General features: G+C 40.5%; 2 protein-coding genes across 8 annotated transcripts; one reads left to right on the top strand and one right to left on the bottom strand.

The window, feature by feature from the left end:
- The first annotated feature begins 98 nt into the window (after positions 1–98).
- pcm1 (pericentriolar material 1) lies at positions 99–20,569 on the top strand. Of its 6 annotated transcripts, none has more exons than XM_038713044.1 (40): positions 99–238; positions 1,650–1,764; positions 2,001–2,249; positions 3,288–3,614; positions 4,755–4,925; positions 5,493–5,612; positions 5,925–6,111; positions 6,427–6,536; positions 6,873–7,146; positions 7,237–7,387; positions 7,733–7,951; positions 8,316–8,482; positions 8,710–8,939; positions 9,368–9,510; positions 9,652–9,781; positions 10,204–10,374; positions 10,501–10,682; positions 10,779–10,982; positions 11,075–11,360; positions 11,580–11,725; positions 11,824–12,029; positions 13,006–13,186; positions 13,281–13,591; positions 13,690–13,851; positions 14,093–14,149; positions 14,326–14,498; positions 15,319–15,450; positions 16,110–16,239; positions 16,688–16,855; positions 16,987–17,084; positions 17,305–17,439; positions 17,538–17,732; positions 17,864–17,923; positions 18,015–18,162; positions 18,512–18,660; positions 18,758–18,824; positions 18,962–19,167; positions 19,337–19,429; positions 19,557–19,680; positions 19,868–20,569. In XM_038713044.1, exons 2-40 carry the CDS (start codon positions 1,669–1,671, stop codon positions 19,891–19,893), a joined length of 6,384 nt encoding a protein of 2,127 aa, XP_038568972.1. In that variant the 5' UTR covers positions 99–238; positions 1,650–1,668; the 3' UTR covers positions 19,894–20,569. The 6 variants fall into 6 exon arrangements, with proteins under 6 accessions (XP_038568972.1, XP_038568974.1, XP_038568973.1 ...); XM_038713046.1 differs by having other exon boundaries at positions 112–1,018; positions 5,493–5,582; XM_038713045.1 differs by having other exon boundaries at positions 112–1,018; positions 10,504–10,682.
- A 366-nt stretch (positions 20,570–20,935) lies between these two features.
- Positions 20,936–26,482, bottom strand: asah1b (N-acylsphingosine amidohydrolase (acid ceramidase) 1b). Of its 2 annotated transcripts, XM_038713050.1 has the most exons (14): positions 26,322–26,482; positions 26,086–26,132; positions 23,933–24,023; positions 23,770–23,856; positions 23,577–23,655; positions 23,397–23,471; positions 23,256–23,301; positions 23,012–23,156; positions 22,873–22,927; positions 22,687–22,768; positions 22,337–22,468; positions 21,914–22,037; positions 21,676–21,732; positions 20,936–21,585 (listed from the first exon to the last, which is right to left on the bottom strand). In XM_038713050.1, exons 1-14 carry the CDS (start codon positions 26,388–26,390, stop codon positions 21,496–21,498), a joined length of 1,179 nt encoding a protein of 392 aa, XP_038568978.1. In that variant the 5' UTR covers positions 26,391–26,482; the 3' UTR covers positions 20,936–21,495. The 2 variants fall into 2 exon arrangements, with proteins under 2 accessions (XP_038568978.1, XP_038568979.1); XM_038713051.1 differs by lacking the exons at positions 26,086–26,132; positions 26,322–26,482 and adding an exon at positions 25,523–25,751.
- Positions 26,483–27,226: the final 744 nt, after the last annotated feature.

Genomic DNA, 27,226 nt, shown 5'->3' with positions numbered 1-27,226 from the left:
TCCTGCAAATATACTTCCTGTGGTCTAAGATTAGCGACCAGCTAATGTATACTGCCACCTGCTGTATGGAAGTGATCGTGACAGGCCAGGATTACATTCATGAGCTGCAGCGTTTTGGGAGATAAGACGTTATTATTTATCAAATGGCTTTGACTAGACTCTTAAAAAAATTGTAAAAGATATAACGTTATATGAAGTGCTAGACATTACGACATTTCGTCCACGTTCACTCTGAATGGTAACATCAATGTCGCTTGGCTTGAGTAAAAGCTTACTTAGCAAGCGTAGTTTTTTAATAACATGACTAAAAAAGCCATTGTTTTAACCTGCTGCGTTTGTCGTTAGCTAATGTTTGTGTTGGTTTGTCCTGACAGTTTGCAAATCCTAGCTCAACGTTAGTGCGATAAATTAACGTTGTCACGATTCTCATCTTGAAGTTCAGCTTTGCTCGTTTGCTTCAACTCTTACCGAGACATTTAAAGTTAGCTCGATGGTGAGCAGCTGTTGTTAGCAAGCTACATAGCATTAGCGAGCTATCTCGGCAAGGTTGACAACTTTGGCGACTCGTTAGCATTAGGTGTTGGGTTTTGTTTTTATGGACACCAATAATGCTAAATGTTCGCTCGACAGAAAACCGAAGTAACGTTTATGTTAACATCGAGGTTACTGCGTGTTGCCATGGCGATTGTGATACGGAACTAACGTAAGGTCACAAATGTTGAGTTAATAAAGTTCACAAACAAGCAAGCTATGTGCACTCACACGCTAGTTTATGCTAACTGCAAGTGCTATACTGGTCCTACGGCAGTTTCTGTCCGTTAACGTAAAGCTAACATTACCGGTGACATTGCAGGGGGCTGTGACCGAAAGCTCGCGCTAACTCGTTTCGTGGTGGAGGGAATGTGGTCATTGTTTTTTCCCCGGGAACCCGAGCGGGCCAAACACACACACACAAAACCCAACGGCAACTAACGTTAACGGATAGGACACAAAAATAGCCAGTAGCTGTTCGGTCAAGGTGAGTTACTGTTGTCAAGCTGTACGCGAGTTCACGTTGGCTAAAATTAACGGTTGTTGGTAAGAAATGACGCATTTGATGCTTTAATGTAACTTAACTGTTAACGTTAACTGTTGGCTAAAACATTTGCATTGGGTTCAGGCAACCTGCGTGTGTTAGTAACATTAGCGCTAATAATCATATCAATTTTAACATTTGGTGAGCAGTGCGTCGTTATTAATAGCTAACTACTGTTAACGTTAGCTAAGTAACCCATTTCACAAGGGTTATTTGTGAAATGTGAAGCATGCTGTCGTTTTTAGACCACTGACGTTAGGTTTACTTACAGTGTTAAGCTATGAATGTTAGTTTACTAGTTAAGTGTTTTCATATTCTCATAACGTTAATGTCCTTTTTATTTCTTGTGTGTTCTTTTAATGTAAGCTTCTATAACGTGCTTGTTTTGTTGTCCTGTGTGGCGAGGAGGATCTCTTTTGTAGTGAATTCCAGCAAGCTGTAACATTAAGCATACAGTTTCTTTATCAGTGAAATGTCCTTTTTTCTATAATGTTTTATGTAGACTTGTTATAAGTCTTGTTTTGTTCTGTGGTTTGTGTTTGGTGACCAGTATGCATTTTGTTGTGAATTGCAGAAAGCTGTAAGAAGGTGACATGGCAACCGGAGGCACTCCTTTTGATGACAGTGCAGAAGAGCTGCACAACTGGACTGTAACCAATGGCAGTCTGGAAGACAGACTCAACAACATGGTAAGGGCTGGTCAGAACCTTACAGAAGACAAATGATCGGTTGTTTCATTGTCACATAATGTTACATTGGAAGGGCTTCTACAGCCAATTTCACCATCATTTTGTAATTCAAAATGTAAAGTACACGTTGTCTTGTCACTATCATCGCTTATTGATGCCATGATTGGTCTAATATGTAAATTATAAAAGTAAACATGCATAATAAATAACAGTGCAATGTTTTTGCTGTTAATCAGGACTGGGGTGTACAGCAGAAGAAAGCCAACCGATCGTCAGAGAAGAACAAGAAGAAGCTGTCAGCTGGGGTGGTGGAGAGCCGCCTGACTAATGATATTTCACCAGAGTCCACCCCTGGGGCCGGGCGCAGGAGAGCACGCACTCCTCATTCCTTTCCCCACATCAAATACACCACTCAGATGTCTGTCCCAGACCAGGCTGAGCTGGACAAGCTGCGTCAGAGAATCAATTTCACAGACTTGGATGAGGTGAAAAGTTGCTTCACTCCATCAGTAATCATTTTTTATTCAGTCTGGTCAATATAGTTGTTAATTTGCATCCTAGGAATGCAAGGATATATTTTTTTAATGAGTGACATACTGCCACATGTATGAATTTATGGGCAGTAGCTCAATGGACATTGGCAATGAGCCGATGGGTTGACAAACTAACTACAACACTTTAAAACAGAACCCAGTACTCAAAAGGAATTAACCTAATAGAATTCACTTTGCTTGTATTTCCAATGCACTGAAAGATTGCCATACCTGAACATATAAAACTGACCCAGTTGCTGCTGTTTATGTCTGTAACGTTGTTTGTAAGATGGGGAGAAACACAACACACAATTTTACATATGGCATTAAGTGGTGTGGTAATGTGTAATGCAATATTTTACTTTAAAGGTACCATGAGGATTTCTTTCACCACTACTTTGCACTTTAGAGCAACCTTTTTATGAATGTGTTCCCATGTTGACTGTATGCCTTCGATCAGCATGAGGACACGCTTGCCACAAACACACAGGTGCCTTGATACTAGTTTCTTTTGTGGAATCTCAAGGACATGGAATAAAAATCTAAAGGATTATCACACTCTTAAATGAAATGCAAAGTTGTAGTTCATGTTCAGCAGTATTTTTCATAGTTTGGTGTAGAGTTGTTTGGATGATCTTGTCCTGCTATGGAGCTGAGGTTGGTAGAATGGCAGAGCAGAACACAAAGGGGGAAGCCACAACAGAGTGAAAACTTTACAAAGCTGAAGTCAGAGAGAGGATTTTGTATCAATGCAGCGGTGTCCTGTTTTTACTCGGCCAATAAATCATGTTTACATGTTCGTAGCATAGTTATCCATAACAGTGTGTTTTTTGGAGAGCCAAAATTTACGTACTGTTGATTAACAATGAAAGTCCGCCTTACACTTTGACTTAAAATACCTGAACACTTACAGTATTTAAGTTTTTAAAAGAAAATGTACAGAATCTTGATTGGTGATTTGTCTGACTTAAATCTTTTCTTCTTCTTCAGAGGAGCATAGGCAGTGACTCCCAAGGACGTGTCACAGCTGCCAACAACCAGCGGCAGTTAGCTGGAGAGAACAAGAAGCCCTACAACTTCCTACCTCTGCATGTAAACACTAACAAAAGCAGGGAGCTGCTCCCTCCTTCCTCCTCTGCCCCAGCCACACCAGCTACCACCAAGGAAACTAAGAAACAGGGCCCAGGACTCAGGGATACATCAACCCCTTTGGTTCCTACCAAAGATACTCCAAGGCTCAGCCGTGGTGGCACCGAGAGAGGGCCCTTAGCGCACAGAGAATATGGGAGAGGAGAGCAGAGAATAGACAGCAGCCAGGTAATATTTTGTTTTGTTGTTAACTAAGGTTTTAGTCTGTTGTTACTCTAGTTTAACTTCCACTTGATGCCTTGTGAGTGAGGATTGAGTGGAACAAAGAGGTGTTTCTCTCAAAAACACAGAAGCCTGTGTGTACTGAATAAGCGAAAACTTTGACCTTCTGCTGGTGCTAGAGGAAAAGTCAGAGGATTGCCTAAGTAATTTGAATTTATCCTCTAGGGAACCTGAACACCTGTATCCGAGTTATTCAGATGTATCAAATGAAAATGTGAAAATTGCACAACAGCGCCTATGTAAAAGGGGTTGCTCATGGTCAAGAACCCACAAAGAATTATTTTTCCCCTTTTCACGTACGTTGAAGAACCTCCATGCAGCTGACCACATGTTTAAGCGCACGTGTGTGTGGCTGTGACAGTAGTCGATTACTCTGGTCTGTGCCACTGTGCGCATGACGTGAAACACTGTGCAACATGCATGTAAATGTGACCGGCACAGAATCAGATATGTGACAATGATCAGCCCTGGTCACCGGTCATGGGCGATTAAACTGAAAACTGGCCAATTCCGGTCACCAGCCGATCGATCGGTGAATCTCTGTTTAGCAGTTAAGAGAGAAGATGGTGAAGGTCAAAAACAGAGGTGGCCAAATACACAACTCTAAATGAACGAGTTTGCTACTAAGTTCACCATATCAGCTTATTAGGTCATTGCATCTCAATGTTGTGTTAACAAGTTTCACTGCTTCCAAGTGGACAAAAAATCTGTTATTGCAGGTTTAATTATACCAATCCTGCTTAGAAAGTTAATGTCACATTTCATTTAAACGAGTCCTTTTCATATGTACACACGGCATTGTCTATATATCACTGTACTCCAGACTACTCTGTGAAATCAGAACTAGGATGAAAGTGAGGGAGACCTAGTGCGGTTGAAACTAGGCTGTATTTAGGGCAATTTATAAATATGCCACCCTTGGTGGTGGTGAGTTTTGTGCCCAACCCCCTTTCTGCCCTTATTTCGCCCAGTCTGGGCCGTCATTGCAGATGCTCGCTTACCTTTCCTTGCGTCTTTCTCTTCTTTTAATTTACTTTTCTGAAACCCACACCCATACACCACCCTCCTCTCTTTATACGGTCTCAGGTGGTGAGCAAATTGGTACAGATCCGGGAGTACATCAGTAAGGCCAGCTCCATGCGGGATGACCTGGTGGAGAAGAGTGATGTGCCGGCCAACGTGGAGCGTCTCTCACATCTCATCGACCACCTCAAGGAGCAGGAGAAGTCCTATTTACGGTTCCTGCAGAAAATGCTGGTTAGTCCGTCATTTGTTTTTCTCTTTTCCAGAATTATCTAGTTATTTGCCTTTCTGTATTTGCTGTCAGACAAAGGTATACAATTTCAGTAAAATGTGACCTTTCATGTGTAAAGCTTTTCTTAGTTAATTCATGGTTAAAATGGGACCTGTTTGTGTTTTTATCTTAGCAGTTTGCCACACATATATATATATATATAATTTTTTTTTTAATGGCAGTCTTTTTCTGTGGCTTGAAACACTTCAACAGTCAAATCATGTGATGATAAAATTGTGCTTGTTAGCATTTTGCCTTGCCTGGAGCATTTATGTGAAATATATAGTAGTATTTGCAAGAAACATTGATTTTTTTTTTACTATTCCAACTGTTAAATTTACTGCTACCTATATTCCCACATATTATATAACACTACATACATGACAGGCATTCCCCATATATGGAGCATCTGGTGCAGCATATTGCGTTTTGAATCATTTACCAAGTTATTACTTTAAAATTGGGTTCTGCATACATTCCTAATCAGCAGTCTTTGAGTCACTGGTTATTCTTTCCCACTATCTCTATAGACACGGGAGAATGAGGAGGATGATGTGGGGACCCTGGACTCTGCAGTGGGCTCAGGTTCACTGGCAGAGAGCACTACTCTGAACATTGAGGTCTGCTCTTCAGATGCCTCAAATGCAACCGTGTGTACATTTGTGGACTATTTCCAAAATATCTGCCACGTTCTATCTTTGTCAAGGGTATCTGTGTATTAAATGTGGCAATTATTTTTAGTATAAGATAATTGTATTTTGTCTTTAAATTCAGACAGGAAGGAGAAATCTAAACTGAGCAATTTGTCTTTCATTTCCTTGTATTGTTGTAGGTTAGTATTATTTGCTGTGGCAGTACCTGACAAGCCTCTTGTACCTTTTCTGCTGAGTAGCATTGCAGTATCGTTCCTGTGTTTTGGTAGATTCAGTGTTTTTAATGCTATGTGGGTGTGAATTTTGTAGAGCTGTAGGCCAGAGATGGTGCGATTTGACCAGAAGGAAGAGTTGGAGAATCTGCGTAAGCAGCACGAGCTGCTGAAAAAGATGCTGGAGCAGCAGGAGCAGCTCAGGGCCCTGCAGGGCCGACAGGAAGCACTAATGGCCATGCAGGACAGTGCAGAACAGGCACTGGCTGTGATTGAAGACACAGGTGAGATGCACACTCACTCAGTCACCGCCTATTCACAATGAAGTGCAGACCAGTAGTTGTTTGTTTAGTTATTGTTTTTTTTATCCAGAAGAAAAAGTAGTATACATTTTTTGTCAGGAATAGATGCATCAGTGACAACTCAGTTGGCATCATTTTAATGGAACTGTCACTGTAAGAACTGATTATAAGTTTGAAGGCATATTTATGTATCAACATTTTCTGGTAGATATGTTAACAGTTTCTACGAATTATAATTAATGATTAACATAAACAAACATTCTCCTACGTTTCTTTGACATTTGTTGTTGTCGTTAGTTGTCACAGAAACCACAGGAAGTGTTTCAGGCCTGAGCATCACATCAGAACTGAATGATGAATTGAATGATTTGATCCAGCGGTTCCACAACCAGCTACATGACTCTCAGGTACCACAGACTGTGCATCTGGGCTGCCATAATCTCCTACAGTAATAGCATTATTTCATTAAGAAATATTTCCTATATTGAAATGTCATCTGACTCTGACTGCTGTTCTTAAATAATAAATAATAATTATCACAAAATTAAGATATTTATAGTGTACAAATTGACGAATAGACTTTAACCTGGAATGGCATATCCCATAGTCACCCCTATTCTACCTTTTTAAAATGTTTTACTTTTTAAAAATGTGTATTTAATTAAGAAATGTGTCTGTTTCTTAACTGAATAGTAACATAGTAACAGTTTATAGTTCAAGTTTCCATTATTTATGGCTTATAGACTAAAGCAGTGCCAGACAACCGTCGTCAGGCAGAGAGCCTTTCTCTCTCTAGAGAGGTGTGCTGGTCTAGGGCTCCCCAGGCTGTTGGTCCACCTCAACACAGGCCTCTCCTCCACTCTGCCTCTGGTCCCCATACTGGCCTAGACACAGGGACAACAGCAGCCAGTGCCAAACTCACTAAGCTTAAAGAACTCCAAGACAAAAAGCAAACCATGGACAAGATCCTGCGGGAACTGCATTCACTCAGAGACCAGACACTCAATAATAACGCAAGTAAGAGTATTTCCAAAGCCTTTTTGTGCAGTATTTCTGTGGCTTTTTGCCCCTATAAAGTGAAGATGAATAGCATGTGGTTCCCATCAGGTCGTGGTTTGTCAACGCAGTGCAGTCTCAGTATGGGAGGATCTGCAGATTGTCCATCTGCTGTCTGCTCTAATGGGGCCTCTGCTTCCACTTCCTTTCATCCTTCACTCACGCAACACCAGGATGGCTCCAATTCCACAGACAAGCTCAGGTATACACAAAAACCACACCACTCAAGCGGTTGAAAGGGCAGGTCAGATAGCAGCAGCAGGGTGTTGTATAGAGTGGGGGTGGTGTGATGTAGGGTGGTATTGTGAAACCTTGTAGACACAAAACCTACTACTTCTCTTGTTTATAAGTTGCAGGCTTTGCTGAAGTTTTCTTGAAGAAGACACTCAGCCTTCACCCTTTATAGCGCTGCTTTTCTGTAGGTGATTGTACTTTGAGCTATAGTAGAGGGGGGAATTGGAAATTCCCCCTCTTGTTTTGACTACTACTAAACATAGTTTACATTTGCCTTTCATTCACATATTTGTGTTCTTCTTATTCCCTACAGGAAGCTAAAGGAGGTCCACAAGCGTTTGAATGAGCTGCGGGAATTGGTTCAGTACTACGAGCAGACTTCGGATATGATGGTGGATGCGGTCAATGAGAATGTGAAAGAGGATGATGATGATGAGGAACAGGAGGAGGAAGATGAGACAGAGGACAGTTCTATGTTTGAGGCCATGTTTGACTCAGAGCAGGAGAACCGCCAGCCTATAACTAACATCAGGTGTGTTGGTCTAAAGGGGGAAAAAGAAAAAAGATTTTTTTTAAATATATATCTCATCACCGTAGGCTCTAGAAAATTATGATGAGCATTTATCATCTGCTGTTTTTATAAACCACACATGAATTGAGAAAATAATTTGCTTAGTTGATATTGAAAATAACCTTTAGTTGAAGCATTATATTATAAACAGACTCGGCTTGTATTAAATTTGCTACATTATACTTTAACAGTGCCAATGGGTGGGGAAGGTTTGTTGTTGCTGAGCTCAAGTTACAGTATGATAGCGTTTAGCATTAGGTCACTGTGTGTCTAATTCTGCTACTGGCATTGTGATGTATCCGGTCACTGCATTTGATCTGTTTAGAAACTCACAGCGCGGTGGCAACTGGACAGACTTAAACAGCCTGACCAATGGGCGCAGTGTCAGGAGTAGTGCCACTAACAACCGTGATGGTAGACTCAACACTGAGTGTGAGATCAACAACCGGTCGGCAGCTAACCTCCGCAGCCTCAACATCCCCTCAGCTATAGGTACACTCATGCACACACAGATCCATGTCACAGCTTTTTGTCACAGTCTTGTTTTTGGGTATTCGTGTGGATTATTGCATTTTTTCCTGGGAGCATAATTATTGGATTGTATAAATATAAATATAACTGTAACTTTTAAACCCAATTTTAAATTATACTGTTCTATACTGTACAGAATAACTCTGTTTAACTCAAAATTATATTTCTATAACTTCGTTCTCATTTAGAGTGCCAGTACAATAGAGACACCCCTTATAATCGGGTGAAGGACAATGATGAGGATGAAGATGTTCTCGATAATGATGACGGAGCACAGGCTGTGGCTGCAGACAGTGAGGCATCTGGGTCTAGTCGAAGAAGCAGTCTGGGGAATGATGGCGGTTTTGCCCAAAAGGTTCATCGGCACACAGCAAAGCAGAAACTCCGGCAGCTTCAGGAGCTGGTGGCCATGGTTCAGGTGAGGCAGATGACAGAATAATATTAAAGATGCTAAAGTGGGGGTGTAGGTGTTGACTCTTGAATGGCAGAATAAAAGGAAAGCATGTTAAATATATTTCTGACTTTGTCAGCTAATATTAGTAGTATTTAAACCCATTCGGGGTTAAATGTTTTCTCATTACTGTTGCATCATGTTTGGCCACTTATTTATGGGTAAAAAACACACCACAAAACAAATAATGAGGCTTTGACTGCAAGGAAAATGTGCAACAGTTGTTTAACATCAACTTAACAACAGTTAAGTGTTTTTAGGTTGGATTTTTCTTTCTAACAGCTGAGGTGGTGGCTATCTATCTCTGCTATGATTACACCTTTTTAAGTATATACACGCTGAACCAAAAACAAAACTGAACACTGTGCAAATCCTGTGTTTCTGTTTGTATCCAGAGTGATGACACAGATGGCACAACAGCTAATGAGGATGAAGCTTTACACCAACAGCCAAATAATACCAGAGCTAATGTGGCTGGATCGCTGGGGGCCATATCTAAACAGAATCCCAGAGAACTCACTCTCTCTGGCAAGGCCAGGTACAGTATATAAAATATCTGAAAAGACTGATGGTCTGTCCACTTGTCCCGAAACATTATTTTGACTGTATTCTGAGTGTTTACTTCTTGTCTGTGGGATGTGACTTGAATTAATTTGCATCAAATCTATTCTGGACACAGGGAGAAGCTGTATGAGGAGAAGCTGCGTCAGCAGAAGCAGGAGCTACAACAGCTCCATGAAGAGCGCCAGAGGCTCATTGAAATCCAAGGCAAAATCCAGGACCTTCAGTGGGCTTGCCCTGACCTCCAGGTATTTTACATCTTATGTCTTCTTCAAATAATATGCAAAGAATCAGAACTAGGATTGATACGAAACAGAATCAGTATGTAGAATTGATATCAGATTTATTTTTATAATTTTGTCAACTCCATTTAAATCAACCTGGGTGGACTAAATCATATGAATACATCTCAGAAAAGAACACCATCAACTACAATTTCCTAAAATATAACATCTATATAATATAAAATCTAATAAACAGTTTCAACAAAAGTAAACATTGCCTTCTTAAAGGTAGGATTTATTACATGGCTGTTATTAATATCTGCATTAGTTTTAGCTCAGCCTACCTCAAACTGGCAAATGAGTATAAATCTGCTGTTTATTTAAAGGGTTAGATATTTGTATTTAACAAAATATACCCTTTAAACTTTTTGCGGTCTCCTTTCTAGTCATCTGTGTCCAGCACAGTGAGTCAGCAGGGCTTGCTGAGGAAGGTTCCAGTTGCAGTTTCCACTCCGGCCGCTGTCCAGGCTTCCTCTTCCTCGGGACCCAAAGCCAACTCTGCTGTGCTCAAACCCACTGCTCCAGAAGCAGCTACTTCTTCAGTCACTGACAATGAGGTAAGAGACTCCACCTTGCACACACAAAGCCCCTTTGCTAGCACTAGTCAACTGTCAAAATGACATCGGTACTTCCAGAACAATACAGATTACGATGAGTGTTCCCCTCTGTTCTTGCGTTGTCTGCAGCTTTGGTCAGAGATGCGCCGCCACCAAATTTTGCGTGAAGAACTGAGACAGCGCAGAAAGCACCTAGAGTCATTGATGGCTGAACACCAGCGGCGTAGTGGTCTCATTGACTCTCCCCGGCAGACGGACGACCAAGAAGGCCTTGCTACACCCTCACAGTCTGTCAGTAGAGATGAAAGGTAGGAGACGTACTGTTCTATGGGCCTGTCCCATTAAAACTAACGGTTATTCTATAGACGGCAACATTTTTTATCCATTTGTTGATGTGTAATTAGGACAATGGCTACCTGGGGTTCCTCTCCCTGCCATCTTGATGATGATGATGATGATGAGGACGAGGATGAATATCGCTCAGAGATGGGTGCAGAGGAGGAAGAGGAGCAGGATGAATGTGAGGAGAGCAGCTCTGATGATGACATCCACATATACTCATCCAGCAGGAACCAGTGCTCTTACAGTAACAGGAAGAATCAAGGAAGGTCAGACCAAGCGGAACGGAAGCAGTTGTGTTGTACTGATAATCTATAATCGTTTTTAAAAAAATTATGTGCTCACCTTTTTCTGTCTTTAGCAACCTGAAGCCTCCACCTGCCTTCTTGGGTGAAGGAAGTGGGAATTCGCCTCTTCATAACAAGTCTAAGGCCAATCAGCAGCAGCAGCAGCAGCAGCAGCAGTCCAGAAGTTTGAACCAGTCTGCGAGCCAGCATGGAGGTACACGACGGCAGGAGAACCTGCGCTGGGCCTCTGAGCTCTCTTTCACCGAGGGCTCATGTCATTGGCAGGAACAGGTCAGCCAGCTGCAGAGACAGCTGGACTTCAGCACCAGCATGTGTCAGACCCTCCTGCAGGACCAGCAGGTCGGTGCATTGAACAAATACTTGCACATACTTTACAATTGACACAAGCTTGCACTGCATTTGTAGATTTAATTTGAAGTCATGGTGGAATTGTCAATGTGGTCATTGTTCTCTGCTCCAGTCTTTGTTTAGGTGCCTTTTTACTTTGTCTTTTTGAACATAATGAAACAATTGTCAAATATAAATTCTTCTCCCCTCTCCCTCCCTTCTCTTCCACAGACACTCTCTTATATGTTGCAAACCTTGCTGACAGGTCAGTACAGTGTGTTACCCAACAACCTGTCATCACCACAAGTCCACTTGGTAATGCACCAGCTCAACCAGTGTTACACCCAGCTGACTTGGCAGCAAAACAATGTACAAAGGTGAAAACTATAGCATCAACAGTACAGTACACTACTTTATTTCTATCAAGTAGATAATCTTTTAAAATGTTCAATAATCCATCATACTTTTCCTTCAGACTAAAACAGGTCCTGAATGACCTCATTCGCCAACAGCAGCATCAGCAGACTTCAACAGCAGGTTGGCAGACACAGAAGCATGGCTCATCCCAGGAATCCCGTTCCAGTCCCTCAGCCTCTCCTGGTGTCTTCCTCCCCTTCTCCTCTAACCTGCATCCTTCAACCAACAACATGTCAACTGCTGCCTTATCCCCATTCCTTCCCAGTATGGCATGCATATTTATTAGCTCCTGAGCTTAATTCTCACACAAAACATGTTTAGAATGGCATGCAATTCATAGTTTTCAGTCACGTGACGTGCGTGGTGAGTTGGAGGGCAAAAGAACGGACCAACATAGCGGCTCACACTGCGACTCCCCCGTAGAGATGCCGCAAAAGCAGTCAAATTTTGTTTGGATCACCTTTCAACTTAAGAAAAAATAAATTAACACAAACTGCAAGTGCATCCGCTGCCGTATTTCTACCGCTAAAAACCGCCAGCTCCCTGCTGCTGCTTGGGCTGCGGTAATGTTTACTTTTACTTCTGGGTAATCCCTCACCTAACACAGTCCAGGCTTATCTCCTCAATTAGTAAATCCGGAAGCACAACAACCATCCAGCATTTTGGCAACGCAAAAAGTAACAAACTCAAAGTAACAGTGTATCACATGCATAGGCCTGTTGGTTGGCAGGCAATGGAAATTAACGTCTTTTTGCCCTCCAAGGGAGCGTTTTCATTGGAGTATGACATCACTTGAAAACTATGAATAGAAGCGACAGAAAACTGAAACATCTAAATGAGACTGGATAGACAGGGTTCTCAGGGATCTTTTTTTAGACGAGTGCCAAAAACCCTCAAGCGATTCTGAAATAAATCATGACCTTGAATAAGTTATTGCATTTATGAAAAATTTGGCAGCACCTCTTCACAATAAAAGAAAATAAAAATGTTCAAGAAAATAAATTATAGAGAATTAATGTGTTTTTTTGTACACTGGCTAGATAATGTTGCTAGTACTTGTAGGCGTAATCTTTTCCAATTAGTACATTTGAATTTGAAGTAAGTGGTGTATTATAAAGTGACTCAGTTGGGGCAGAAATGTAAGGTCAAAAGCGCTTCTGTTGTGATTTAATTGAATCTATGGACCATTAACACTTAAACTAGAGCAACTTAAGTTTTTTCCCTTTCTTTCACTCTGCAGGTTTAAACTTATTTCCACTCTTCCCTGCGCCCATGGGTGAGTTCCCTCAGGGGGCGGCAGGTCAGGCAATCCCTGACCACCAGAAGCAGCAGTTGGACCCCAACACTTCTATCAAAACAGAGTACATGAGTTTCCCTCCTCCACTGCAGCGCTCTCCTCTTAATACCAATACTGAGAGAGGGTATGTACATAATTTTTGCTTGAATAGACATGGACAACATAGACATTATGTTTATTTATGTAAAGAATGTTCATATATTTGTTTTCCCCTTTAGATCGGCTGGCTGGGTTAAACCCTCCTACGCAAACAACACCGTCCAGCATCACCAATCTAAAATGGAGCCCCAAGAGTCTCCCTCCTCCTCCCCCACTTTCGCCAACCACCGCCCCCGACCTCAAGAATTTGACAGGGAATCACAGGAAAGCTTCAGCAGCATGCCTGATCACGTTGATCCCACCACCATCACAAAGACTTTTAAGGCCGGGCGCAAGGCCTCTGCACAAGCCAACCTGGCCTCACGAACCAAGACACCTAATTCTAAGAGTCGCCGTAGGAGGAGCAAAGGGCACAACAAGAACAGTGAAGGTATCAAAAAATGATTTGCTGGAACCAAATTAGCAAAGACTTAATGAGGACAATTTCACCACTGTTTGTCTTTTAATTTTTGCTTATGTGTTCTACAGGCCACGAGAGTGACAGTGTTAGCAGTACTGCAGACTTTGCCCAGGAGAGGGCAGCCCTGTCTCGTCAGAAGGACCAGAATAAGAGTCTGTTGGACAAGCTGACTCAAGAGAAACTTGACAGCAAAACTAAGCTTGGGAACAAACAAAATGACCTATCCTCTGGTATGAGTCAGGCTACTTTTAGTGAAAGTTATGCATCCACCTCATGCCTCTTGTGTCTGTGTTAATTTTGTTTTTCTTTGTATACATTTAATATCTGTATCAGGCTTATTTTAGTTAGTTTTTTTTTTATTATAACATCTATTATTTTAATTTGATTTCTGTGCATCTGTCATGACCACATGTTTCATTTTAATTTTGGGTTAATTTACTTTGTTGTCACTTTAATTTATCTTACTCACAGCCTATGCTTGGAGAACACCCTTCCTCTCTAACAGAATTGCATGCACAGAAGCACCAGGTAAACTCACGATGCCAAACTCAAGCATCATTTGGTTCTTATGTCACCTAAACATCCTATGCATGTTCTATTTTTGGCTTAACCCAAGGGAAGAATTGTTTTTTACTCATGGATGAGATTATGCCACACACAATGTGTCCACCCAAATCTTATGTTGTCAAATCTTGAACCTGTAGATGCGAGCAGTGACTTCTCACTGTTTGAAGCACTGAGAGAGACCATCTACTCTGAGGTGGCTACTTTGATATCCCAGAATGAGTCCCGTCCCCACTTCCTCATCGAGCTCTTCCATGAGCTGCAGCTGCTCAACACAGACTACTTACGGCAGAGGGCACTGTATTCCCTACAGGTCAGTGCAGACGCATGTAACTCCTTACTGATGTTCTGTTTGAATGTTCAGCTGCTGTTTTAATCTAGTATGGATATTTCCTTTATTGAGTATTGGGTTCTAGGTCATATGGGTTGTTTTCTTAGAGGCAGATATTATCTTGTGACTGGTGACAGATTTTGGTCTCTCAGACTATTTCCAGACATAATTAATTCATATTTGAGAGAGTCTGGACAAAATATCTCTGCTTTCTGGGCCGACCAGACCTGCAGGAGACAACGAATGACAATTAGGAAGAAAAGGAACTTTTGAAATGGCAATGCGATTAAGGCTGCTGGACACTATGGGTTTTAAGGACAACTGTAGAGTGGTGGAAATGTAGTCTTGAACTGCTGAGGGGTAATAAGTGTGTTTGTAGGGCTGAGCAATAAAACAATGATAATTACCGCAATATATCGCAAAGCACTTAACTTTTCTATTAATATATTTATTTTGTTGAGGAAAAGGGACTGAAAAAAAGATTTTACTTATTTTTACTCATGCATATTTGTTGACAAAAGATGTTTTCATAATTGTTTTTAAAGTCCAACCTTATATTTGTGAAATGATCCACTTTTGGATTTCACATTTATCATGATAATTATCTATATCAAATGATATGAAATATTTTATTGTTTTAACATTTTTGGCCATATTGCCCAGCTCTATGTGTTTGTCTGATTTTTAAAATCAGTCAGCATTTTAAAACTCCTGTAATCTGAGCCTGGCCTTTGATTTAAATGCAGTGTCCCCTTAAGAACTTTGCAGCATTACAAATAATCTCTCCCCGTGTTTTTTCCAGGATATAGTGACCAGGCACCTGGCAGAGAAGAGTGCAGCTGAGGAACAGTTGCCCCGTCTTGGTCCTGTGGTGTGGGCTGCAGGCTCTCAGTCTGAGCTCACACCCAGTGAGAGTCTGGCTACCAGTGATACAGTAAGAGACAAATTATTGCTTTCCAGTGTGGTATTCTCACATGCCGCTACCAATCCTGCAGTCTTTCCCTCAGTCCTTATTGTCATCCTGCACCTAGTCTTTTTTTAATCACCTTTACTTGCTTCCTCTTCTACATTTCAATACATCTTTCATTAGTTTCTCTCTCAGCCTTGTCTCCTTTCATCCTTCACTGCCTTGTCTCTTTTTATCCTTCATGTCTTTCTTTATTCCCTGATTTTAATTTTCCCTCCCCCATCTTCATTGTCTTTGCATTTAACTTGACAGCAAGACTTCAGAAGCCTGTCTGTAAAGAATGACCCTCATCTCTCCACGACTCTTTTGCCAGATCAGACACGTGTTCTTTGTTCTGGGCCATGATCCCCAGAGTAATGCTAATTGGGAGCCAGGCCTTTTGTCTGTCTAAATAACGCCTTTATTCAAGAATGATGGATGAAATGTGTAATTTCCCAAATTAGTAGAATGGCAAGAGAAGTCTGTCGATAGAATATGCTGGAAATTTTGCTGGGATGTTAGGTGGATCTGTGATGAGTTATCCTTTCTTCTTTAATCTAAACATTTGTTATAAAACCTTTTTGTTTAAGAACATGTCATATATTTGCCATGGGTGCCTCACATAACAGAATCTTCACCTTTTTCAGGAGGTGGTGGAGAAAAATTTGAGGCTCACACAGGACCCAATGAAGAAGAGGGATGATGCAGAATCTGTGGACAACGACAGCACGATGTCAACCTCCTCCAACTTGGAACCATTTGCTAACGATGACCTGGGTATAGTTATGCATGTAAAAACATTCTGAGTTTGGAAAGCAAGGTGCTGAAGCTTGTGAAAGTGTATACCTATCTGAAACCTTTCCCACATCCTGGTGTTCAGCTGAAACGCTTTGCTTATTGCCTTTAACTATATCAAACTGGGGTACCCCTTCCCACTTTTTCCAGCCAGACTACTCAGGCCATGTCTTGGTAAACTAACCAGGTTACACCTCAGGATCAATGCTTTGGCAATAGAAAATGGGCTGTCAGATTTTGGGAACTTCAGTGACATACATAAGGTGTAAGGCTGGTATACTTTGTTTGATCCTGTAGTGTAAAGCTGGTTACAGATGCATTAATATCCATTACAGTCTTCTCTCTCTTACTTCATTGATTTTGAACTTTTTGGATACCATTTGTGTCTCCTTTTCACTACCCCGCTCTCCTTTCTTTGCTGCTCTGATAGGAAACACGGTGATTCATTTAGACAAAGCTCTGGCCAGGATTAGGGAATATGAGCGCATGAAGCTTAAAGCTGAGTTTAACCCCTGCAGCACCAGCACTGCAGGTGCAGGTGGCTCTGAAGTCTCAAATGCTGAACATCCTTCTGCTAACCCTGCTGACCCAGCGGAAGGTACCCAATCATATAAGCCTGCCTGAGTACACTATGTGCAAAGACCTGTAGCAACACTATCACTGCTGTTCACGTAGCTGTTTAATTAAGCAGGATGTTTGAATAAAATGATGTTATTTCTCTGTGAGCAGGAGGTGCAGCTGGTGATATGCGCTGCCCTCAGATTGACACCCAGCAGTTGGATCGTCAGATCAAAGCTATCATGACAGAGGTCATTCCTTTCCTTAAGGTAGGATAACCAACACGGAGCTGCAGGGTGGTTAGCTTTGTGCTGCAGAGAGTGTACTGGGGTGAAGAAATATGAATTTCCTATAGTTGATACGAGCTATTAAATTTGCTTGTTAGTAATTAATTGCTAAATGTTTGTTGTCAGTTCTGGGTGCACCACTGTGAATATGAACAGTTATTAAGTGAAATCATTCTGTAATGTTAATGTTTTTTTTTATTAGGAGAACATGGATGAGGTGTGTTCCCTCCAGCTGCTGACATGTGTGCGGCGCATGGTTCTTACTCTCACCCAACACAACGATGAAAGCAAGGAGTTTGTTCGCTTTTTCCACAGACAGCTGGGAGGCATACTGCAGGTGTGACCAGTACCAGGTTCATCAAGTGGAGGTGACACAAGTTTAAGCACATCAAATAAAGAACACACTTTTCTGACATTCACTCTCTCTTGCTCCAGGACTCTCTTAGTAAATTTGTGGGCCGTACTCTGAAGGACTGTGGGGAGGACCTTTTGGTGGAGATCTCGGAGATCCTCTTCAATGAACTCGCCTTCTTTAGGCTCATGCAGGATTTGGACAACAGCAGCAGCATCGCCAAACACAAAAATAAGAAGAGGGCTGAGCAACCCAGTAAAGCAAAGCACAGTCTCAAGGTTAGTTGTTTTTTCTGTTTCCACTTTGTATCTTTGGTAATATAATAACAGTATGTATGAGGAAGATACTGTGCCACAGAAATGTGTTTGAATGAGACTTCTTTAACTCTTTAATTTATTCCTCTAATTAGGAAAATACAATAGCTGGTGGTAATAAATCAGTTTCTCCAGCCTACACAGATGAAGACAAGGTCAGTCATTTTAATACTGATAATGAAATTGTCAATATTAATTAGTAAACCAGGAATGTGGGTTACAATAATATCTCTCTTTTTCTTCCAGGACCAAGATGAAGCTGAGCAGGAAGGTGATTCTACTCTCCGGGACCTTTACCTGCAGACAGAGAGGAAGAACAGCAGGAGCAGTGCTTCAGAGGTTGAAGAGGAAGATGAGGATGAAGGGGATAGACAAGGAATGCCTCTGTCAATCAGTAAGTGAACATGTTAAAAAGGGCACTTTAGTTTTACTCAGTGAAGAAAAAAAGTCCACCCTTCACATTTTTATCCTGTAAATACCAGGATAACATTGTTTAATTATTTGTGCCATCACTGTCAATGAGAAGTTGCCAATAATGCTTTTTTAAAGTTATATCAGGATGTAAATTCAGTAGTGTAGTAAAATAGTTTAGCTACAAATAAGCAAAGATTCCTCATCATGTTAATGTGTACCAGTTCATGTATGGTAAATGTTTCTCTGCCTAAAAGCAATTTTATGTAAATACGCATACATGCATGCATTAGTGTAACACACACACGTATTTCTCACTGGCTTTCTTTCAGGTCTTTCCAAAGCAGAGACTCAGGCCCTGACAAACTACGGCAGTGGAGAAGACGAGAATGAGGAGGAGGAAATGGAGGAGTTTGAAGCTGGACCTGTTGATGTGCAAACATCATTACAGGCTTCCGCCGATGGACAGGTGGAGCAGGAGGTCAGGGTTACAGTTAGTCAAAGAGATAATATTTCATAAACAACCGTAATTTTCACATTTTTCTGAGCCTGACCTGTGTAATTGTGTCATGCTTCAGGGGACAAGACCCAGCGAAACCCAGGAGACCAAAACTGAGCAGGGGAGTTCAGAGAAAGAGGATGCTGGTGAGGCCTTCTTGATATTTTCAGTGGAAATTTCCTTTGAGCTGGAACTGGCTTTTGTCTCATAGAAATCTTGTATTTTTAGACCCTTTTGTTAGTCCATCTCTTATCACATCAGCTTTTTGTCTTTTGTTTTGCAGAAATCAACCAGTCAGTGGGGACTACAGATTCCACAGTGGAGGACCGTGACACGGCGGCGTATCAGAGTCCTGAGGAGGAGAGTAAAGCTGGGGCAGCTGCTACTTCGGAAGGAAGCTCTGCAGTCTTCCATGATCAGGATTTCCAAAAGGAAACAACCACTACTAGCAGCCCCGACACAGACTCACCCGTCATGATCAATGTAGATGTAAGTCCAAGGCTGAAGATGCTTAGTTTCATTTAAAATATGCTCAGGATACTTGTATTTATCCAATTATCAGATTGTGTCAAAATAGTGTCTACACCATTGCTTAGTAACACACTGGACTCCTTATTGTTGCTGTTGTGTACTGATTTTGTTAATATTATTGATGCAGGAGATGGGCTCAGGTAACACCAGTCAGAAATCTGATGAGGACGACTTTGTTAAGGTGGATGACTTACCACTGCAGCTTACAGTCATGTGTGAGGTGTGTAACAGCAATTAAAAAACCCTCTGTTTATTTTTAGTATATATTAAAAGGAAGTCGGGGTGTAAAATCCCTGTTAAAAAATGGCTTTATCTAATGATGTACTTGCTGTGTGCTGTACCATTAGGAGGAACTACAGAAGAGAATAGTAGAGGAGCAGCAGAATAACAACCTGTCTGCAGAGATCCTCAATGGAAACACGGAATCGCTGTCTGGGCTGGTGGGAAATGCGCATGCACTGAAGGAACCCGGTATGGATTACAATCTTTGTAGTTAGTATTACAGTTTTATTTGTGATTGCCAAATACTCTACAAAAGCCAAGGCCCTATATTGTGTTACCATGCATACATCCATGCAGGAATAAGTTTTTGTATGTACATAAACTAATAGTCCAGTCATTTTAGAGTAAAGTCTGTCTTTTTCTTTGTCTTTTTCAGACACCGGCGGTGCCCAGAGTGTCTAAAGATTTTTACAGATGTCTCAAAATCTACTGTTTTTTAGCAACACTATGCTTACACCCTCAATCTGCTCTGGATGTACGGTTGTTGATTCTTTATCTGCTAGGTTAAAGGAGCAAAGGCTCATAATTGGTCACACGTTAGCTGCGACTCTGACACATAACAGATGCAACTAAACATCTACACATAATCAACACATTCATTTTATTGCTATTACATTCATTGTGATTTATTGGTAATCTGTGGAGGGCTTGTCTTTATGCTGCTGATAACAGAGTTAAGCCTCTGTTTGAATCTTAATAGTACAGAGACTCCCCTTCAGATCCGCCTTAGTCTCTTTCTCGGTTCTGGGATCAGTTTAACACGAGTTGTGTTTTTTTTTAAATGTTTTATTTGTCTTGGCCTGGCCTTAATGCTGTAAAGCTCATCTTTTCTGCACTTGATTCCTAATTATAAAGAGATTACAGTAGGATAGAAGTTCAGCTATAGCCTGGATGACTTCAGCTAATTGTTTCACTTTTTTCTTTATATCAAAGCTCAGACTTAACTTTTATCCCTTCAGATGCATCTTTATATACTGTTTTGTTCTGTTAATGGTTAATCTTCATTGAATTTCATGTAATTAAAATGTGGACTTCAGTAATGTTTTAAATAATAAAATGCTGGAACTTTCAAAACGTAGCTGTGTGTTGACAAATGTGTCTGTTTTCATGTCAATAATGCTGCAGTGTTGTGCCTTTTCTTCAGATGAGTCATCCTACTGGTAACTGAATGTTACTGTCTCTTACTGTAGTTTACATTACTGCACAATACTTGAGAATACAGCTTATTTAATAAATTTCAATAAAAGAATAGAGTAATTTTTCAAGCAAAAATTCCAAATATTCTCTGCTTCCAGCATCTAAAATGTGAGGATTTTCTTTGTCCCATATGATTTATCAATTTAATAAGGAATTAAATGAAAATAGTTAGTTGCTGCCTCAAATGACAAATCTAAAACTTAATTTAAAATTTAACCAGCTCACATGGTAAAAATCACATCAGAAATTATATACATATTTGGGAATTTTATTATTCATCTAAATCATCAAAATAAAAAGGAAGTAGTCAGCTTTGAGATACATTTGTCAATTGCCTTGTGTGAAATGGTCAGTCATTTGTTGAGACAGTACAGAACACTAGACAGGGCCAACAGCGTGGAGGCACAAAATGGTGAGCGTAGGTTGGATTTGAGACATTAAGCATTAAATAGATTGAATTACACACAAGCATTCATCTGTGGGGTTTCTAGACCCATGTTGAGATCCACTGGACCCATGCTGCAAATAATATATAATTAAAGTTAAAAAATAACCGGGAAAACATTTACAAGTTTGATTCTCTTCTGTACCAATTTCCCTCATAACAGAAAAAAAAATAATTAATTAGTATTTTCATGAAAGCTTTAAGTATTCCTGAGACATCCTTTGGTTCAGGTGATTGGTAGCTGTGCAAACAAAAAGGAACAACTTCAAGTTTTGTTCCACGATCAGCTGAGCAGGTCTCCTTCAAAGCTTCTCTATACAGATATGCATTTACAGACTGATCAGGGCTCAGTGGTTGGACCGTTACCAGGGCATGCAGGGGCTTGGGCAGTCGCGGATATACGACTCCAGTTTTCCCTCAGACACTTGCATCAGTGTTGTGTATGTAGTCAACTGTAAAAACACAGTGGGAAAGAGTTATTTACACTGAACTAATTAATTAAATTGATTTTAACTAATGGATACAAACGGTCAAAGACACACCTTGTTCAGCACTGGTTTAGTTGAGAGCACATCATACATGGTATTCAGGGTGATGTTCTAAAAGAAAGTGACAGATCAAAAGGTGTCTTACCACTTTGAAGACAGGAATGTTATGTACCTAAAAATCACATGACTGGAGTGGCCGAGCTTTAATTACATCTGAAAACTTTCACATCCTCTACGGAGACAGAAATTGTTCCAGTCCTGTACAGGAAGTGGGTTTTCCATCAGTACTCACTGTCTGTGTGGTCTGGTTCATGCACTTCATGGCAGGGGTTCTGCGATCATCCAGGAACAAAGGCTCCTTCCAGTGATCGTAGTTTGTCTCCAGGACATACCACCGGCCCAGCTTCACGTCAATCCTCAAATACACATGAATAAAAACCTCAGCGTGTGACATGCAGCTACACTAAGCAAGTGATTGTGCAATAGAGTTAAATCAGGTGATGTGAAACAAACTCTCAGTTCCTAGCTGAGCAAGTGGTGTTTCACAAGACCAATACAAGAAAAGCTGCGTCACTGTGACTTGTGGCAGAGACACAACTCAAGTTAAAAACTCAACGAGAGATGTCTACCCAGGAATGCAAGCCTACTGTATTGTTTATATTAATTTAATTTATATTTATTAATCTAAATGTGAAGAATAGGCTCCAGTACTTACTCCAAGATGTCAATACTGAGCAGTCTGGATCTGGTGATGATGCAGCCCTGGCCTGTACTGTTCCCTCCGAGAATGAAGTAGGCTGGAGCCAGCAGCTTGGTCTGAGCCAGGCGAGTTTTGGCTTCCTCGTAGCTAGAGAGAAAGGGATAACAGTCGTTGGTGGGACGGAGATATCGTCGCTTAACACAGAGAGGCAGCGTTCAGTTTTTGAGCACCACAAATCTGGAATGTGAGTTCAACCAGTAAAACTGTCTTCATGCTTCATTCTCTCTCTGAGAAACATTACTTTACAGCAACACTAGTGGCCAAAAACTCAACAATGTACCTTTAAATATCAAAGCCGTGAATACCTGGTTGCATTTTCTAGCACAGAGCGCGTGAGAAAGCTCATCCACATCCCATCTCTCTTCCCCAAGATCCACTCCAGGATTCCTGCATGTGGACAGATTTAGATGACGACAAGTAGTCACAAGACAGGGATCTTATCTCTGACCTTTTTTGCACAGTATTATTTCTACAGGCTTTTAATCCCTCACCAATGTATCCTCCATCGAGACTGAAGCGTTCATTCATAGTCAGAGTGAATATTTTCTAGGGGAGAAAGAAGAATAGACAAATCAACAGCCGCCACTGATTAAATGATTGAATCTTCAGTTATAATACTAAATGACTCACAGGTTTAATGCCGGTCAGCATGCCAACATATCCAGCAAAGTTGGTAGACTTAAAGAGAGTCTGGTTTTTTCTCTTGAAGTCGAGGTTAACCACAAGAGGTTTCAGCTTGTCACTAATGATCCATGACTTGTTTTTCACATCCCAGCTATTAGGAGAGACAAGTCCGTCTCATGAGATGCTGTTTTACGCGATCTAAGTCAAGACTATCAAGCTTAAACATTTCCGATATTGGGTTGATTCCTACCCCATAAATAGTCCAAAATCCAGATTTCTACCATGAATGAGGTTACCTGTAAGAGGGCAAAGTCAAAAGAGTTTCAGAACTGATAAAGCATTATTTTAAGTTAATTTTAATAAAAAATCTTATTCTGGACTAATGACCCACCATTATCGTCTTCTGCAACAACTGATGTGCACACAGTAAAAACCTCATAGAAGATGTTGAACAAGACGACTTCACCTAGATTATAAAAAAAAATAATAAAATAAACAAAACAGCAGAGGTCAATGGGACATTTTTTATGGTTACTAAATAGGGAGCGGAGAAGCATGTGTGTTTTCTTACCAAGAGGAATCCCTGAAACAGCTGCAATTCCTTTGATTTCATCATTGAAAGGGTGTGGGAGTGTGTCCACCATCAAAGGCTGCGGAACATTATGAAACATACAGCAGTCATACAGCCTTTCGTGACAATAAAAAAAAGAAAGAAAAAAAAACTGTGAGGAAAAACATAGGTCGCAGAGAGAAATGACGCTTACAAGCGCAATGTCGACCAGCTCTATCAGCCTTCCACTGGGCACAAAAGCATAAGCCAAGTCTCTGATGGCCTCAATCATGTTGACCAGCTGTAAACAGAGAGATTATGAGTATCAATGATATTTCTGCAAACTAGTTTAAAACTTTAAAAGACAGTGTTCTTACATCTGTTTTTTTGTCAGTAATCACAGCTGTCCATCTCTCGCTGGGCGGCAAGTCGAGGTCCACTGTGTACCAGCTGACAGATCCTCTGAACCTGATGAGAAAGGAAATGCTGTAAAACTACTGAAGCATAATGATGCAAATGATCACATCCTATTCACAACATCACAGATGGGATTTTTTTTATTCATCTGTTTTGAATTGAAATGTAATGTCTGACCAGTAAACCAGAGTTTAATCTAGTGTGGAAACAAACAGATGAAACATTTCTTGAATTGAATTGAATTAAATTGCCAATAATTTTCATAGTTTGAGTCATTGATCAATCAAAAAAATTTCTGGCTGCAGCTTCTCAGATTATGCGAATTTCATGCTTTTCTCAGTTTTATAATCACAGTAAATCTTTTTTTAGACTAATTGTCAAACAAAACAAACAATTTGAAGGCGTTACCTTTGTACATGCTATACTATTTATTGACAATTCATAGACTTAACAATTAATCAATAAATCAAAAATCAATTAATGATCAATGATCCATTAATGATTTTACCTCTGGGGTGGATCTTTGTCATTAGCCATCCTTGTTAAAAACACACCTAACCTAATCTTACATGTCAGAAACACTATCCAAACTCAGCCTCCAAGTTCAATATAAACTGTTGTACTGTACTTGTCTTAATGTTTCAATGTTTTAACCCGTCATATGTCTTCTTGTAATGTTATATTGCACCAAGAAATAAATACAAAAATGTTGCAGCCCTGGCTTTTTATCTTAAAAATGATTGGCATCATTAGAGCAATGTGCTTTCACAGGTATGCTGCCTTCAAGTGCTGTTGAGTTGCATGCAATGGGAAAGAGAAAAACTGCAGTAAAAGTGAATCTTCCTATGAAATAAAAGCATAACTTTAAAAGAAGAAAAGAAAGGCTTTCCACACATTGCAAAAAAAGCTCCCAGAGAACGCTTTCATTAACAAAATATCTCTCACGTAGCGCACTACTCATCTGATGCCTGACGAAAAGAAATCACTGCCAATTTCAGATTAGAGAAGGAAAACAAAAACCACACAGTTTATTCTAAAGGGAATGCACAAATCTAACCCAACTCATTTAAAGCTGGGCTAGGCAATGTTGGAGAAACTAATGATAGACAGCTACATATTGAAAGCATGCAACCAAAAAACAAAATCCACCCCCTCAATACCCTCCAAAGCCACTCCCCCAATACATATTCTCTTGTGAAGAGAATGAGAATTTTTTTGTTTCAGAGCATTTGATTTATTGACTGCTATTTGCCTACCCCAGCTTTAAGGGTTACTCCAGCAATTTAGTAATGTACTTCCATAAATGTGGGGGACTTGTTAGAGACAGATTCAAGAATGGTTAAAATCACTGCTGCAGAGGTAGAAACATTTTTATTCCCCATTATGGCTCAGCCCCCTCCTGTTCATGCTGTACACCCACGACTGCATCCCCCGACATGGAGAGAACTCTGTTGTGAAATGACACCACCATCATCTTTCAAACAACGATGAGACTTCATATTGGGAGGAAATTCATAATCTTGTAGAGTGGTGCTCAGTGAACAACCTACTGCTCAACGTCAGCAAAACTAAGGAGCTGATCGTTGATTTTAGGAAGGAGGAGATAAAGACACACTCCTGTACCAATGTCTCCTGTGGTGCTGAGGTGGAGCAGGTGAACAGTTTCAGGTTCCTGGAAATCAGCATCACAGAGAAAAAAACAACAACAAAAAAAAACAAAAAACACAGGCCAGTAGCCCTCCACATGATGTGTAAAATGGGTGGAGTGCTCTATAATTATTCAACATCAGTTAACAAATAATATCTATAATATACATTTTCATTTATTACAGTGACATTTGATTTCTAAAAAACAGCAACCAACAAAAGAAGGAAAACTAAAAAAGCTCCATCTTCAGTGTGCAATTTTTATTTCCCAACCAAACGCAGCATGTAACTTTGTGAATTTGGATGTTAAGGTTACGTGGAGCAAGTAAAGGCAGCAGAGTTCAGTTATGAAACACAGGTTTGCAAAACACATCTGTGACTTACACATGTTAGCTAACTGACTAACTTACACGGGGACTTTTTGTAACTGTTCGTTCAACAAATGTTTCAGACTAATGTTACTTACGTGGGGCCATTTGGTGGATACATTTCTGCCCGACAGTCCTCTGTATACTGTAAATACAGTCACATAAAATCAGTAATAAACAGGGTTGAAGGTTTCTTTGTAAATTCCAAGTAAAACATAAATACAGCTCAATGCAGTTACCATTGACTGTCCTGTAGGTAGTTACACAACACACCCAGGCTTTGTCATAACAATGTGTTAACCAGCACAGTGACAACGCGGAAAATGTCGCTTACCGGGGGTATAAACTGTGTCGATGCGACGGCAAATAAACCCGCTAAAGCGAGTAGCACAAAGTGACCCATTTTGAAAGATTTCACCCAAACCGATGCTCGTCCTGCGTCAGGTTCATTAATGAAGTTTACTGCGGAAGCTGCTGCTGCTTGTCCTGTGACAGTGACCTCACATTTATGCAAGAGAGGGGGGACTGGAAGATATTAAAGGGACGTAAAACACCCTTTGTACAAATAAACGACAAATAATTCACATGTGTTTTTGAAGACAATCCAAGATGATCAATTACTGTTCTTTTGTTTGCCATAAAAGCGAGAGCCTCGGAAGAAATGAGTAACGAGGTGATCCCCAACACCCCTCCAAACGGAGAGGCCAGTGGTTGTTTCCATGCGGAAGTGACAATAAACAATATGTCACGTGGTTATTTCCTCCCGTGACACCTGCGTGTCTATTAAAAGAGAGTCTACATATAGTTGTTCCCCGTCGATTTGCTTCGCCGAGTAACTTTACATTTGGTTAAGTAATCTGTTCAATTACACATCATACAGTATATGACAAACAGTGTGTAGACACCCCTCCTTATGGATCCTTATGTTTTAGGTGTCTGAGTTGTTTAGTTCCAGCAAGAGTATTATCCCTTCTATATATCTGGGCGGGTTCAATTTTGTAACAGTAACACTTTTAAGCTAAAATTGTTTAATTTATCCACTATTTCCCTGGACTAAACCACCAACATTTATTTATAGTATTAACTATTCGTACACTTTTATTTTTGATAATTTCAGTAGGATTTGGAGTGGCCTTTAATTGTATTTTTACGTTGTTGTATTGCTTAATTTGCAAAGCTTGTGAGTACCTCTTCCATCACTATTACAAGAACACATTCCAGCAGCAACGCATGACCATT

Source organism: Micropterus salmoides, unplaced genomic scaffold (genome assembly GCF_014851395.1).
Source record: "Micropterus salmoides isolate LMB-PRFRI ecotype aquatic unplaced genomic scaffold, ASM1485139v1 Ms_hic_scaffold_12, whole genome shotgun sequence".
Lineage (NCBI taxonomy): Eukaryota > Metazoa > Chordata > Actinopteri > Centrarchiformes > Centrarchidae > Micropterus > Micropterus salmoides.
Note: the sequence above shows the minus strand (reverse complement) of the source record. Positions and strands in the feature narration are given on the sequence as shown.

What these genes read in the sequence shown, in the direction of transcription:
- asah1b (XM_038713050.1), bottom strand. Translation starts at nt 26,390, where the DNA reads ATGGGTCACTTTGTGCTACTCGCTTTAGCGGGTTTATTTGCCGTCGCA. An exon ending in TGTTTCAGGGATTCCTCTTG is followed by an intron (nt 23,472 to 23,576) that starts GTAAGAAAACAC and finishes TTTATAATCTAG; the next exon opens with GTGAAGTCGTCTTGTTCAAC. An exon ending in TGAACCAGACCACACAGACA is followed by an intron (nt 21,733 to 21,913) that starts GTGAGTACTGAT and finishes ACTTTCTTTTAG; the next exon opens with AACATCACCCTGAATACCAT.
- pcm1 (XM_038713044.1), top strand. Translation starts at nt 1,669, where the DNA reads ATGGCAACCGGAGGCACTCCTTTTGATGACAGTGCAGAAGAGCTGCAC. An exon ending in ACCAGCTACATGACTCTCAG is followed by an intron (nt 6,537 to 6,872) that starts GTACCACAGACT and finishes TATGGCTTATAG; the next exon opens with ACTAAAGCAGTGCCAGACAA. An exon ending in AATACCAATACTGAGAGAGG is followed by an intron (nt 13,187 to 13,280) that starts GTATGTACATAA and finishes TTTCCCCTTTAG; the next exon opens with ATCGGCTGGCTGGGTTAAAC.